Source organism: Hordeum vulgare, chromosome 2H, assembly GCF_904849725.1.
Source record: "Hordeum vulgare subsp. vulgare chromosome 2H, MorexV3_pseudomolecules_assembly, whole genome shotgun sequence".
NCBI lineage: Eukaryota > Viridiplantae > Streptophyta > Magnoliopsida > Poales > Poaceae > Hordeum > Hordeum vulgare.
The window spans coordinates 30,144,538-30,161,213 of NC_058519.1; the positions used below are offsets into that span (position 1 = coordinate 30,144,538).

At 47.1% G+C, this 16,676-nt stretch overlaps 1 protein-coding gene across 1 annotated transcript; it reads right to left on the bottom strand.

The window, feature by feature from the left end:
• Nucleotides 1-8,263: 8,263 nt before the first annotated feature.
• On the bottom strand, nt 8,264-10,275 carry LOC123425194 (COBRA-like protein 7). Its single transcript, XM_045108870.1, has one exon. It carries the CDS (start codon nt 10,273-10,275, stop codon nt 8,278-8,280), a length of 1,998 nt encoding a protein of 665 aa, XP_044964805.1. The 3' UTR covers nt 8,264-8,277.
• Between the last annotated feature and the right edge of the window lie 6,401 nt (nt 10,276-16,676).

Genomic DNA, 16,676 nt, shown 5'->3' on the forward strand with positions numbered 1-16,676 from the left:
CCTTCTTTATAAAGGTGAGGATCATCCCAGAAGTAGTGTCTCAGATCGAAGAAGAACTTCTTCTTTTGTTGGTATGTGAAACTGGGTGGTATATATTTGGCCACAATATAATTGGCATAATCAGCATACCAAGGTGTATTGCATGAAGTATTGATGACATTCATTTGCTCATCAGGAAAGCTATCATCAATAGGTTGTGGGTCATCAAGAACGTTCTCTAACCTAGACAAGTTGTCTGCTATAGGGTTCTCAGCACCCTTTCTATCAACAATATGCAAGTCAAACTCTTGTAGCAAGAGAACCCATCTAATAAGTCTAGGTTTACCATCCTTCTTCTCCATGAGATACTTAATAGCAGCGTGGTCAGTGTGAATAATGACTTTGGAGTCAACAATATAGGATCTGAACTTATCACACACAAACACAACTGCTAAAAATTCTTTTTAAGTGGTAGCATAGTTTCTTTGGGCACTGTCTAGAGTTTTACTAGCATAGTGAATAACATTTAGCTTCTTGTCAACTCTTTGTCCTAGAACAGCACCAACAACATAATCACTAGCATTGCACATGATTTCAAAAGGTAGGTTCCAATCAGGTGGTTGAACAATAGGTGCAGTTATCAAGGCCTTCTTGAGTATTTCAAATGCTTCTTCACAATCATCATCAAAAACAAAAGGAATGTCCTTTTGCAAGAGATTGGTGAGAGGCCTAGAAATCTTAGAGAAGTCTTTAATAAACCTTCTATAGAAACCAACATGACCAAGGAAACTTCTTATACCTCTTATGTCTATAGGGCATGGCATTTTCTCAATCGCATCAACTTTAGCCTTATCGACTTCAATACCTCTTTCAGAACTTTTATGTCCCAAGACAATGCCTTCATTAACCATAAAGTGGCATTTCTCCCAATTCAAGACAAGGTTGGTATCTCTACATCTCTGCAAAACTCGATCAAGGTTGCTCAGGCAATCATCAAAAGACGATCCGTAAACGGAGAAATCATCCATGAAGACGTCAACAATCTTTTCACAAAAGTCAGAGAATATAGCCATCATACATCTTTGAAAGGTAGCAGGTGCATTGCATAGACCAAAAGGCATACGTCTATAATCAAAGGTACCGAAAGGGCAAGTGAAGGTGGTTTTCTCCTGGTCGGATTGTGCAACATGTATTTGTGAGAAACCAGAATAGCCATCTAGAATGCAGAAGTGTGTATGTTTGGACAGTCTTTCTAGCATTTGATCGATAAAAAGGCAAGGGGTAATGATCTTTACTAGTAGCTTTGTTCAACTTCCTAAAATCAATTACCATCCTGTAGCCAATGACAATTCTTTGTGGGATCAATTCATCCTTATCATTGGGGACAATGGTGATACCTCCCTTCTTGGGGACACAATGCACCGGACTTACCCAATCACTATGAGCAACATGATAGATGATACCTGCTTCCAGGAGCTTTAGTATTTCTTTTCTTACTACCTCCTTCATCTTAGGATTTAATCTTCGTTCATGATCGGCAACTGGTTTGGATTCAGGACCAGTTTTGATCTTATGCTGGCATAGAGTGGGACTAATGCCCTTAAGATCATCAAGAGTATATCCAATAGCAGCATGGTGCTTCCTCAAGGTTTTCAATAATTTCTTTTCTTCGTGCTTCGAAAGGTTAGCACTAATGATAACATGATATATCTCTTTTTCATCAAGAAAGGCATACTTAAGAGTGTTTGGTAGTTGTTTAAGCTCAAACACAGGATCGCCCTTTGGTGGAGGTGGATCTCCGAGCAATTCAATAGGCAGATTATTCTTAAATATGGGACCTTGTTCAATGATAACTCTATCTATCTCATTCCTTTCATCCATATGCATATCATTTTCATGCTCAAGCAAGTATTGATCTAAGGGATCAGTAGGAGGCACAACAATAGAGGCAAGGGCAATGATTTCATCCTTACTATAAAATTCTTTCTCATGAGGTTGTCTACCAAACTTAGAGAAGTTGAATTCATGTGACACACCTCCAAAGCTAACAGTGACAGTTTGTTTCACACAATCAATATGAGCATTGACAGTGTTAAGGAAAGGTCTATGAAATATGATGGGACAAAAGCTATCTTGTGTGGTAGCAAGAACGAGGAAATCAGTAGGATACTATGTTTTACCACACAAGACTTCGACATCTCTCACAATTCCCACAGGGCAGATAGTGTCTCTATTAGCAAGCTTAATAGTGACATCAATGAATTCCATCTCAACAGGTGCAATCTCATCTTTGATTTCATTATATAGGGATTGGGGTATTGCACTAAAACTAGCACCCATGTCACATAAACCATGATAACAGTGATCTCCTATCTTGACAGAAACAACGGGCATGCCCACAACAGGTCTATGTTTGTCTCTAGCATGAGGTTTAGCAATTCTAGCGGCATCCTCACATAATTGGATAGCATGCCCATCAACATCATCGGTCAAGAGATCTTTGATAATAGCAATACTAGGTTCAACTCTAATTTTCTCAGGGGGTGTAGGTGTTCTAATGTAGCCACTACGTATCACAGTTGAAGCTTTAGCATGATCCTTTATCCTAACAGGGAAAGGTGGTTTCTCAATGTAAGCACTAGGAACAATAGAATCATTATAAGCAATGACTTTATCTTCAACTGGTTTGGGTTCTACTACATGGACTTCTTTGGGAGGATGATATTTAAACCACTTCTCCTTAGGGAGGTTAACATGAGAAGCAAAAGATTCACATAGAGAAGCTACTATCTCAGAGTCAAGTCCACATTTGGCGCTAAAGTCACAAAAAGTATTTGTTTCAACGAAGGATTTAACGCAATCGAACTTAAGATTCATACCTGACTCCTTAACTTCATCCAACTCCCAATCTTCAGAGTTGCATTTAATTCTTTCCAATAAATCCCATTTGAAGTCAATATCTTTCTTCACAAAAGAACCGGTACAAGAAGTATCAAGCATGGTGCGATTGTCATGAGAAAGCCGAGCATAGAAGTTCTGAATAATAATTTCTCTCGAGAGCTCATGGTTGGGGCATGAATATAACATTGACTTCAGCCTCCCCCAAGCTTGAGCGATGCTTTCTCTGTCACGAGGCCAAAAATTATAGATATAATTCCGATCACGATGTACCAAATGCATAGGGTAAAACCTTTGATGAAATTCCAATTTCAATCGGTTGTAGTTCCATGATCCGGTGTCATCACATAGCCTATACCATGTAAATGCCTTATCCCTAAAAGATAAGGGAAAGACCTTCTTCTTGACCTCATCCTCGGGCAAACCTGCAAGCTTAAATAAACCACAAACTTCATCTACATAGATTAGATGCAAGTCGGGATGTGATGTTCCATCTCCTGTAAAAGGATTAGCCAACAGTTTCTCTAGCATACCCGAAGGAATTTCAAAATAGATATTTTCAGTAGGTGCAGTAGGTTGAGGAGCAACTCCCTATGCTTCCGGTCAAGGTGAAGATACCCCGAACAAGCTCCTCAAAGAATTAGTTTCCATAGTGACAAGTGACAATAAATTTCAGCACACTATATAAACGTTTCCTTACCAAATTCCACTTACCAAAGCGCTTCACTCCCCGGCAACGGCGCCAGAAAAGAGTCTTGATGACCCACAAGTATAGGGAATCTATCGTAGTCCTTTCGATAAGTAAGAGTATCGAACCCAACGAGGAGCATAAGGAAGTGACAAATGGTTTTCAGCAAGGTATTCTGTGCAAGCACTGAAATTGTCGGTAACACATAGTTGTGTGATAAGATAGTTCGTAACGAGTAGCAAGTAAAAATGGTAACCAAAGTGCAGCAAGGTGGCCCAATCCCTTTTGTACCAAGGGACAAGCCTGGACAAACTCTTATATGAAGCAAAGTGCTCCCGAGGACACATCGGAATTTCTGTCAAGCTAGTTTTCATCATGTTCATATGATTCGCGTTCGCTACTTTGATAGTTTGATACGTGGGTGGACCGGTGCTTGGGTGCTGCCCTTACTTGGACAAACATCCCACTTATGATTAACCCCTCTCGCAAGCATCGACAACTACGAAAGAATAATTAAGACAAAGTCTAACCATAGCATTAAACTAGTGGATCCAAATCAACCCCTTACGTAGCAACGCATAAACTGGGGTTTAAGATTCTGTCACTCTAGCAACCCATCATCTACTTATTACTTCCCAATGCCTTCCTCTCGGCCCAAATAATGGTGAAGTGTTATGTAGTCGACGTTCACATAACACCACTAGAGGAAAACACAACATACAACGCATCGAAATATCGAACGAATACCAAATTCACATGACTATTTATAGCAAGACTTATCCCATGTCCTTAGGAACAAAAGTAACTACTCACAAAGCATAAATATATTCATGATCAGAGAGGTATTGAATAGCATCAAGGATCGGAACATATAATCTTCCACCGAGCAAACCAACTAGCATCAACTACAAGGAGTAATCAACACTACTAGCAACCTTACGAGTACCAATCGGAGTCGCGAGACGGAGATTGGATACAAAAGATGAACTAGGGTTTGGAGATGAGATGGTGATGACGAAGATGTTGATGGAGATGGCTCCCCTCCGATGAGATGAGTGTTGGTGATGGCGATGGCGACGATTTCCCCTCCGGGAGGGAAGTTTCCCCGGCAGGACAGCCCTGCCGGAGCTCTAGATTGGTTCGGCTCAAGTTCCGCCTCGTGGCGGCGGAGTTTCTTCCCGCAAGCTCTCTCCTGATTTTTTCTGGGACGAAAGCCGTCATATAGCAGAAGATGGGTGCCGGAGGGGCCTCAGGGGGTCCACAAGCCCACCAGGCGCGGCCAGGGGGTATGGCGCGCCTGGGAGGCTTGTGGCCTCCTGGTGGCCCCCCTCCGGTACTTCTTCCGCCCAGTATTTTTTATATATTCCAAAATAATTCCTTGTTGATTTTCACGGCTATTGGAGTTGCGCAGAATAGGTGTCTCAGACTTTCTCCTTTTCCAGTCCAGAATTCCAGCTGCCGGCATTCTCCCTCTTCATGTAAACCTTGCAAAATAAGAGAGAAAATGCATAAGTATTGTACCACAAAGTGTAATAACAACCCATAATGCAATAAATATCATCATAAAAGCATGATGCAAAATGGACGTATTAAACATCGGGATACATCCTTGTCTCCGTGACTTCGGTTATCCCTAACCCTAACTCCTTGCTTGTGGTTTACTTTGGTTACTTGAGCGTACATTCACTACATATTGTTGCCCTCATTATATTGTGTTGGCTATTTCCCTGTAAAGATTAATCAGTCAGGCCTACACCTTATATCCACCAGTTCATACTTGTTACTATTAATATATCTTGTGTTTAGTGTGATCTGCTAACTTGTGTCATACACTTACACATCTTGTGATATTGCTCAAGTAAGTTTGTGTAACTTACTTGTGCTTGTGTGTAATCTTGTTGTGATTCATCATGGTATAACAAGTTGTTGGTGCACGTAGTTGAGCCTAGTATATTTAGGATTTATGCTCGAAAAGTATCCTCTTAGTTTATTTCCGCATTAAGAGAAAGCCAAATCCATAGAAGTTTTTTAAAACGCCTATTCACCCCCCTCTAGGCGACATCATTGTCCTTTCAATTGGTATCAGAGCAATGTCTCTCCTTATTAGGCTTCACCTCCTAGAGAGTATCGATGTAGACTATTGGATTAGTGCACAATGACACCTTTGACTTTGATGGCACAAATTATCACTTGTGGAGAACTCGTATGCTTTATCACCTTCGAGCCATGGGGCCAAATGCTTTATGGATTGTTCTTGCAGGGATTGCTGCTGCAAAGGATGATCCATCTCCATCTATAGATGACATGTATCTCGATTGTGAGGCCCCCCCTTTCCATTCATCAAACTATAAGCCCTCTAGTATTTAAGTCAATCTCGACTTGCAAGTCAGCTCATGAAGTTTGGACCAAAATCAAAGATATATATGGTGGGTCCAATCTTGATGAAGACAATGTTATGTTGAAGGAGTTGGTGCACGAGCTCTTCACACTCTTCTATCATGAAGAGCCCTCCATTGCTTCCATCTCTAATTACTTGTGTCATAAAATTACACATCTTGTGATATTGCTCAAGTAAGTTTGTGTAACTTACTTGTGCTTGTGTGTAATCTTATTGTGATTCATCTTGGTAGAACAAGTTGTTGGTGCACGTAGTTGAGCCTAGTATATTTAGGATTTGTGCTTGAAAAGTATCCTCTTAGTTTATTTCCGCATTAGGATAAAGAGAAATTCGTAGAAGTTTTTTAAAACGCCTATTCACCTCCCCCTCTAGGTGACATCGTGGTCCTTTCAACCTCCTCTCATTCGGAGATGAAGCACTTAGAACACACACACACACTTGCCATATCCATTTTTCTAAGAGAGAGCCACCTACTCATGTATTGAGATCAAGATATTCCAATCCAGCCATTTGAAACTTGATCCCTACCATCCCCAAGTTACTTTCCACCCAGTCAATCTCTTCCACCCATGCTAAATCTATGAGAGAGTGATTGAGTGTTGATGGGACTATCTTTTGAAGCATAAGAGCAAGGAGTTCATCGTTCTACCACGTCTATTACCTTTTGAAGGGTGGTGCCTCCTAGATTGGTTAGGTGTTGCTTGGGAGCCTCCTACTTTGTGTTGTGGATTTGAACCAAGAAGTTTGTACAGGCAAAGAGATCGCCTATTTCGTGAAGAGCTACCCCAAGTGAGGCTAGTCCTTCGCGGACGTAAGCCATGGTGGAATAGAAAAGGTCGCTTCTTCGTGAAGCCCTTGTGGGTGGAGCCCTTTGTGGACCCTCTCGGCCATTATCCTATGTGGGTTGAAGTCTCCACTAACGTGAACGTACGATAGCACCACCTATCGGAACCACGCCAAAAATCACCGTGTCCATCTTTGTGTTTGATCTTCCTAAACTCTACTCCTTACTTTATATGTGCAATATCTTTACTTTCCGCTGCCACATATGTGTTGACTAACATGTGTAGGATGCACTAGACTTGTTAGAATTGCTAAAATCTGCCAAAAATATATTTTTTTAAAAGCTAGGTTTTAATTTATACAAATAGTCTATTCAACCCCTCTAGACATCCACATGCTCGCGAGCAACCCCACTACTCCCGAACCGATGGGGGGGAGGGAACCACCACCTACCCTCACACACGACCGCGCCAGCCCCTTGGGCTCCCGTCACCGCGGCTGTAAGCCCACCTCCAGCCCCGCCTCTCCCATCTCCTCCTTCATAGTGGGCATCGTCCATGACGTCGTCCAAAACCTTCGACGGAGCTCGCGCCCTGACTTCCGGTGAAGAGGAATCCCTTTGCCAACGAGCTTTTAGCCGCCGTCCTTCCTCTTCTCGCGTGATGGTTGGACGCCCTGAGCTGCCGTGCCCTGCACCTACCTGACGAGTGCACACCAATGTACCCTGCCGCCCCGACCCAGCTACCCGCACCTATGACGTCGGATCCAAGTGGCCTCAACCTCTCCGCACCGCCCGACGCTAGACCTAGGCTACCCCGACCTCTACAGCCAGTCCATGGCACAGACGTCATCGTTCCTAGACAAGGACAAGGAGCAGGACGCCTTGTGAGCTTGTCGTTGACCTCCGACTAGGCGGCTTCCCTCCCCCAACCATGCGAGTTATTGACCTCCCGTTGTCTGATGGGGCTGCAAGGGGGTAGGGGCGGAGAAGCTGGTAGCTGGGGCACTGCAGGTCGTGCAGGAGGCGGCGAACTCCGGCGAATAGCAACAAGAAGGGAACGAAGAGAGGGTGTGCCGCTTGGAAGAGCTCTCTCGTAGTTGTCCATAGGTGGGTGGTTGATTGCATTTTGTTTTTAATTTCATGGGTGTGTATGTCAATTTGTTGTCAAGTCAGCTCCTTTAAATTCGATCCTATTTGTCAGAAAGCGATCAAATGAACCAAATCATCCCATCAGTGCCTTTTACAATAAGATTAGAAAAATTGCGGTATTTTTTTTAACGTATTAGCTATTTGATGGTTTTCTGCGAACCTAGGGTAAATGTGATATTTTCTTGCAATTAACTCGTTGTAAGGGAGTCGTTTTGTGAACTCTACAATAAGTATGCTGCAGCTACTTTTGGCTGTGTGCCGGGAGCTGTTTCTTGGTGTGATGTTTGCCTTGGATTTAATAAAAGGTGGGCAGAGAAAAAAAAAAGGCTTTCTTTCAAAGAAAAAAAGGAATAATTGCTCCAAAATTCAAATGTAATCAGGTCAAATGCAGGCTCCAAAATTCAAGAAGAAGAAGAAGGAAAGTAGCAAGAGCACGAGAACACCACCACGGCTAGCGCGAATGCCTACCCCCTGACTCGGAATCCTCTGTGGCATGGCGCACTCCTCGCCGTTGAAGAAGATCTTCGTCGGGAACCCGTCGCCGCCAACCACGTCGACATCGCCAGCGGCGGTCTTCTTGGTGAAGGAGAGCACGGACTGCTGCTTTCCTGGCACGGGGTAGTCCACGCCGCTCACGTTGTTCTCCCTGAGCAGGAAATCGAAGCCTTCCCTGCCCCGCATGAAGATGGCGCCGTCCCCGACGGCGGTGGCGTTGAACGAGTAGGCCTGCTCGAACCCGCCGTACACCTTGTCATCCATGACGACGGTGGCGAACCAGTCCCGCATGTCCGCGCCCTCCCAGTTGAACAGCGTCACCCGCGCGCTCCACCCGCCGGCCGCGTCCGTGGCCACGTGCCAGTTCACGCTCACCCCGCAGTTGTCGCCGCACGGCATCGGGTTCGGCGGCGCGCCCAGCTCCTCGTCGTGCAACCACTTGAGCGTCTCCTTGGCCCGCCACTCGAACGGCATCAGCAGCGCGTGCGGCGGCAGCAGCAAAGCCGGAGCCGTCGTGCTGCAGGTCGTAGGCGCCGGTGTGGGGCAGCCACACGCGCAGGTGCTGCAGGGGATCACCGACTCGTTGTAGAACGCGGAGAAGGACACGCAACAATGCGGCGGCTTGGCCGCCTTGGAGTCGTCGACGGGCATGTTGCACACCGCCTGCCACGTCGCGACAGCGAGCGTCGTGGAGGCGAGTCCGCTCGGGTCCGGGAACTCCGTGGGGCTCACCAGCGCCGGCTGCCCGCACACGTACGCCTGGTTAAGCGGCGACGCGCCGGAGACCCTGAAGTTGGCCGGGGCGTGCGGCCTGGCTGTCCGGTTCAGGTCTGGCGGCATCTTGTACACCTCCATCTGGAACGCCGACTTGGACTGCGCCTCGTCCATGGTCTTGGGCAGGATGGTGCCGTTCCTGCAGCAGTGCTCGATCTGGCCGAGGGACGTGTCGTCGCGCCGCGACGGCGGCAGGTCGTGCACCACCGGCCAGCGCTCGCAGTTGAGAACCTTGGAGAAGTCGAGGTCCTTGTAGTACTGCCCCTGCGGGCCGTAGAGGCAGCCTCGCGTGTCCACCGCCCGCGGGTACGCGCCTCTCATGGAGTTGACGAACTCGCCGCGCCGCCACTCCCACGACAGCTCCCACCCGTCGAGGCGGCCCATCGGCGCGTTGTTCTCGAGCGTCACCAGCGCCAGGTACGTGGTCTCGTGCGCCTGGAGCACGTCGTAGGTGATCACGAGGTCGCCGGTGACGCGCGGGAGGTAGGCGTTCCCAGCCGGCGGGTCGGCCGCGGGCTGATCTGGCGCATTCAGCACGCAGCACGCGGAGAGGACCGTCGGCGCGGTGGCGACGGGCAAGCATGCGTACGCGGGGTCGGCCAGCGAGATCGCGGACGGGAGCGTAACGACCGGCTCTGGCCCGGCGAACAGCGTCCCGACCAGCTTCACCGTCGCCTGTATCCTGGTCAGGTCGCCGGCTGTGGCGATCGGCGTGAGGAGGTCCGTCTGCGGGTTCCCAGACAAGGACGTCGCGCCGCCTCCCGTCGCCGTGGTGTTGTACGGCAGGTCATCCCCGAAGGTGAGCACGGCGCCGTCGACACTGACAAGAATCTCGCCGTGCGCGAAGGCGACCAGCAGCGCCCACGAGGGGAGCGTGCGGACGCCGTTGTTGAGGACGGTGGCGCTGGCGCGGAAGGAGTAGGGCTGCCGGCCGGCCGCGGCGGCGGCGGGGTCCACGAACGGCCTGATCCTTTCGTGGGCCTCGGGAGCGTAGGTGAGGAAGACGCCGTTGCAACCCACGTCGGCAGGCGCCGGCGCCGGTGCCGGCAGCGGCTGTGCCGCCGCAAGCGCGACGAAGAGGAAGAAAACGAGGGCGTGCACGGTCTCCATGATCGTCGGCCTCAAGTGGCAACGTGGTTTCCCTTGCCCCGCTGCTTAATTCTTGGCGGGAAGGAGTGCAATTAAGCTCCAGAGCCCATGGCCGGCGTGGTGAGGAACGAGTCTTGGTCCGAACTGTCCCCAGGTAGATAAATCCAAGAAGACACGGACCATGGAGCTCTGATGGATCGCTGACAGAGGTGACACAAGCAGGATCAAGTTGACGAGGTCTGATTAAAAATGGCGTATGCATGGTTCTCCATCCACTTGGCTAGACGCTGCTGATTGTTGGAAGCAGGCCAAGAAATTGTCTGCATCTTCTTCTTCTTTATCAAGCTTACAAAAAGATGAAATAGCAGGAGGGTGACATATGGATCACTCTGGTTGTTCTTATTGTTTAATTTTAGACATGGCCGGCTGCTCAACACGGTATCACTGCTCATATCCTATCTACTTGGTTGGATTCTCCCATTTGGATTTCGTGATGGTAATTGCATATGAACCTGCCAACTGAGGTTAATCCCCTTCTGAAGAGAATAGGACTGGAGGGGGTCGAGGTTGATTTTTTTTTTTTTTGAAAGATCCAGCGATCGCTGGCTTGTATTAGAAAGCAGATAGCACATGGTGAAAAACATCGAGGGGGGGGGGGGTTGTGATCACATGATCAAGGAAGTAATAAGAAGAATATAAAAAGGAAAATTTAGGGAGCTAAAGCTATATTTTACGGTGGTTCCCCAAACGGGTGCTTCAATGAGGTCGCGCCTGCTTCGCGCCAAAGTCTTAGGGTTTTTGTGATTTCCTCTTTGATGTCTTGGACTTTTGCTTCCTTGTTTCTAAAGGTGCAGTTATTCTGCTCCTTCCAAATCTCAGTGAGTATGAGGATGTTCATTGTTTTGATTGCTTTCTTGTGCTCCTTCGCTGAGTTGCTTATCATTTTGGATATGATGGTTGTTGGATTTGTTGTGCTCGGCCATTTGTCGGGGCTTAGGGAGTTGCAACCGACATATGATGCAGCGTGTGTCCAAATTGATATTGCTATCGGGCATTGCCAGAATAGATGCGTTGATGTCTCTAAATTTCTAAGGCATAGTTGGCAGAAGTAACTGTTCGGCCATCCTCTTCTCTGTAGGCGATCGTTACACCATAGTCTGTCCTTGAATAATAGCCATGTGAAGAATTTTAGCTTTACGGGTGCCCAGGAGGTCTATACGAGCTTCTTGAAGTCGGACTTAAAGAGCCCTTGGAATTGAGCCTTATATGTCGAGCTGGCAGTGTATACTCGTGAGGCCTCGTGTTTCCATTTGATGGTGTCACTTATTTGTTGCTGGAGTTGAATATTTCTGCTCTCGATCCATCTATTCAACCTAACCGCCTCATCCCATATATCTGAGGTGTTTCCGTGTGCTAGGTCTACAATCCAGTTTGTGGTGTTGCAACGCCTCTTTTACCGATCTGTTTTTTCTACGGGTGTGACTATATAGTTTTGGGAAGGTTGTCCTTAGATTTGCTGAGCCTGTCCAAGAACTATTCCGAAATGAGGCTCGCTCACCGTTCCCTATCGTGACCACCGTAGAGGCATTGAAAAGTGCTATGTCATCGTCGTCGCATGGCAGCTGCATGCCATTCCATGGTCTGTCCTGGCTTGTCCAAGACAGCCATAGCCAACGTAATCGCAGGGCTCTGCTGAAACGTGTCATGTCTAGTATTTCTAGTCCCCCATTTTCAACCGGGGAACATACTACTGGCCAGGCTACTTTGCATTTCCCTTCACTGATTTCTTCTTCCTGAGACCATAGGAAGCGACGTCTAACCTTGTCTATCTCGAGCAGAAATTTCTTTGGTGTTCGTAGCACTGCAAGGGCAAAGGTGGGTAATGCTGTTAGGACATTTCTCACGAATACCCTTCTACCGGCTATTGTGAGAAGTCTCCCTTGCCACCCAGCTAGTCTGGCTCGAATCCTATCTAGGATGAACTGGATGTGGACGAGGCGCAGTCGCGATAGTGTTAGGGGGAGGCCGAGGTATCTGACAGGGAAGTCGACCGTTTCTCCCCCAAAGTTTTGCAGAACTTCCTGGAGGTCTATACCCTCGCAGCGGATGGCTGATGCAGTCGATTTCGTTGGGTTAATGCGTAGTCCAGTCGCGTTCCCAAAGTCTCTTAGGATTTCTAATAACGTGTCTATCTCTTGCCTATTGGGGTTTGCAAAAATTACCGCATCATCGGCGTAAAGGCTGACCCTGAGCGGGATTTGTCTGCCCGGCAGAGGCGCCATTATCGGCATGTCGGTTGCCCTTGCTAGTAGTCTGTGCAGTGGGTCGATGGCGATGATGAATAGTAGGGGGATAGTGGATCCCCCTGGCGAAGTCCCCTACGTGGATAAACGTAGCTGCCTAGAGTTCCGTTGAGCATGAAGGATGATGACGAGGTGTTAAGGAGAAGGGAGATTCAGTCATGCCATCGGGCTGGGAATTCGAGCACTTGCAACAGTTCTAGTAGGTATTCCCAGGAGACGTTGTCAAAAGCTCGTGAAATGTCTAGCTTTAGCAGCAGCGCAGGTGTTCTATTTCGTTGGAAGCGTCTGATCAGGTTGTAGAAGCTGTTAAATCCCCTCCAGTCAGGTTGTAGAAGCTGTTAAAAGCTAGCATTGCGTCTGCTTTGATGAGTTGCTAGCACTCCTAAAAAACATCCCTATGTAACCATCCGGACCCGGCGCCTTCTCCGGTGGTGAGCTTTTTATCGCATTCCATATTTCAGTTTCGGAGAAGGGGTTGTCCAGCCCGTGGTTGTGCAAAGATTGCATGTCGAGGCTACTCCAATCTATACGTAGCGAACGATGAGCTTTGGTTCCTATACAATCGTTAAAGTGATTGTATATTACAGTTTCTTTTTGCTCATGCAATGTTACAATCTCCCTTTCGGTCTGTAGGCTATGGATGAATTTTTTTTGTCTACGAGCTCTCATCTTTGCATGGAAGAATTTTGTCCCTGCGTCTCCAACGCGGAGCCAGACTTGTTGGAAATATGCCCTAGAGGCAATAATAAATTAGTTATTATTATATTTCTTTCTTCATGATAACGTTTATTATCCATGCTATAATTGTATTGATTGGAAACACAATACTTGTGTGGATACATAGACAAAACACTGTCCCTAGTAAGCCTCTAGTTGACTAGCTTTTTGATCAAAGATGGTCAAGGTTTCCTGACCAAACTAATAGACGTAGCATGTTGATCGTGTCATTTTGTTGCTACTGTTTTTCTGCGTGTCAAGTATTTGTTCCTATGACCATGAGATCATATAACTCACTGACACCGGAGGAATGCTTTGTGTGTATCAAACGTTGCAATGTAACTGGGTGACTATAAAGATGCTCTACAGGTATCTCCGAAGGTGTTCGTTGAGTTAGTATGGATCGAGACTGGGATTTGTCACTCCGTATGACGGAGAGGTATCTCGGGGCCCACTCGGTAATACAACATCACACACAAGCCTTGCAAGCAATGTGACTTAGTGTAAGTTGCGGGATCTTGTATTACGGAACGAGTAAAGAGACTTGCTTGTAAACGATATTGAAATAGGTATGCGGATACTAACGATCGAATCTCGGGCAAGTAACATACCGAAGGACAAAGGGAATGACATACGGGATTATATGAATCCTTGGCACTGAGGTTCAAACAATAAGATCTTTGTAGAATATGTAGGATCCAATATGGGCATCCAGGTCCCGCTATTGGATATTGACCGAGGAGTCACTCGGGTCATGTGTACATAGTTCTCGAGCCTGCAGGGTCTGCACACTTAAGGTTCGACGTTGTTTTATGCGTATTTGAGTTATATGGTTGGTTACCGAATGTTGTTCGGAGTCCCGGATGAGATCACGGACGTCACGAGGGTTTCCGGAATGGTCCGGAAACGAAGATTGATATATAGGATGACCTCATTTGGTTACCGGAAGGTTTTCGTGCATTACCGGAAAAGTTTCGGGCTCATCGGTAGTGTACTGGGAGTGCCGGGAGGGGTGCCGCGGACCATCAGGAGGGGTGTCACGCCCCAAGGGGTCTCATGGGCTATGGTAAGAGATAAACCAGCCCCTGGTGGGCTGGAATAAGTTCCCACTAAGGCCCATAAGGTTTGAGAAGGAAAAAACACAAGGTGGAAAGAGTTTCCAAGTGGGAAGGTGGAATCCTACTCCAAGTAGGATTGGAGTAGGACTCCTCCACCTCCAATTTCGGCCAAACCTTTAGGTTTTGAGGCTGCCTCCTCCCCTCCCTCCCTCCTATATATAGTGGGGTTTTAGGGCTGATTTGAGACAACTTTTGCCACGGCAGCCCGACCACATACCTCCACGGTTTTACCTTTAGATCGCGTTTCTGCGGAGCTCGGGCGGAGCCCTGCTGAGATTAGATCACCACCAACCTCCGGAGCGCCGTCATGCTGCCGGAGAACTCATCTACCTCTCCGTCTCTCTTGCTGGATCAAGAAGGCCGAGATCATCATCGAGCTGTACGTGTGCTGAACGCGGAGGTGCCGTCCGTTCGGCACTAGATCGGAGCGAATCGTGGGACGGATCGCGGGACGGTTCGTGGGACGGTTCGCGGGGCGGATCGAGGGACGTGAGGACGTTCCACTACATCAACCGCGTTTATTAACGCTTTTGCTGTGCGATCTACAAGGGTACGTAGATCGGAAATCCCCTCTCGTAGATGGAGATCACCATGATAGGTCTTCGTGCGCGTAGGAAATTTTTTGTTTCCCATGCGACGTTCCCCAACAGTGGTATCAGAGCTAGGTTCATGCGTAGATGTCTTCTCGAGTAGAACACAAAAGTTTTTGTGGGCGGTGATGCGCGTTTTGCTACCCTCCTTAGTCTTTTCTTGATTCCGCGGTATTGTTGGATCGAAGCGGCTCGGACCGACATTACTCGTACGCTTACGAGAGACTGGTTTCATCGCTACGAGTAACTCCGTTGCTCAAAGATGACCGGCGAGTGTCGGTTTCTCCAACTTTAGTTGAATCGGATTTGACCGAGGAGGTCCTTGGATGAGGTTAAATAGCAATTCATATATCTCCGTTGTGGTGTTTGCATAAGTAATATGCGATCCTACTAGATACCCATGGTCACCACGTAAAACATGCAACAACAATTAGAGGACGTCTAACTTGTTTTTGCAGGGTATGCTTGTGATGTGATATGGCCAACGATGTGATGTGATATATTGGATGTATGAGATGATCATGTTGTAATAGTTAATATCGACTTGCACGTCGATGGTACGGCAACCGGCAGGAGCCATAAGGTTGTCTTTAAACTAACGTTTGTGCTTGCAGATGCGTTTACTATATTGCTAGGACGTAGCTTTAGTAGTAATAGCATGAGTAGCACGACAACCCCGATGGCGACACGTTGATGGAGATCATGATGATGGAGATCATGGTGTGACGCTGGTGACAAGAAGATCGTGCCGGTGCTTTGGTGATGGAGATCAAGAAGCACATGATGATGGCCATATCATGTCACTTATGAATTGCATGTGATGTTAATCCTTTATGCACCTTATCTTGCTTAGAACGACGGTAGCCTTATGAGGTGATCTCTCACTAAAATTTCAAGACGAAATTGTGTTCTCCCCGACTGTGCACCGTTACGACAGTTCTTCGTTTCAAGACACTACGTGATGATCGGGTGTGATAGACTCAACGTTCACATACAACGGGTGCAAAACAGTTGCACACGCGGAACACTCGGGTTAAGCTTGACGAGCCTAGCATGTGCAGACATGGCCTCGGAACACATGAGACCAAAAGGTCGAGCATGAATCGTATAGTTGATATGATTAGCATAGAGATGCTTACCACTGAAACTATTCTCGACTCACGTGATGATCGGACTTGAGATAGTGGATTTGGATCATGTACCACTCAAATGACTAGAGAGATGTACTTTTTGAGTGGGAGTTCTTAAGTAATATGATTAATTGAACTAATTGTCATGAATATAGTCTAATGGTCTTTGCGAATTACGATGTAGCTTGCGCTATAGCTCTACTGTTTTTATATTTTCCTAGAGAAAATTTAGTTGAAAGTTGATAGTAGCAAACTTTGCAGACTGAGTCTGTAAAGCCGAGGATTGTCCTCGTTGCTGCACAGAAGGCTTATGTCCTTAATGCACCACTCGGTGTGCTGCACCTCGACCGTCGTCTGTAGATGTTGTGAACATCCGACATACATGTTTCTGATGACTACACGATAGTTCAGTACAAAATACTTAATGGCTTAGAAGCAAGGCGCCGAAGACGTTTTGAAACGTCACGGAACATAAGAGATGTTCTAAAGAGATGAAATTGTGATTTCATGCTTGTGCCCTTGTTAAGAGGTATGAGACCTCCGACAAGATTCTTTGTCCACGAA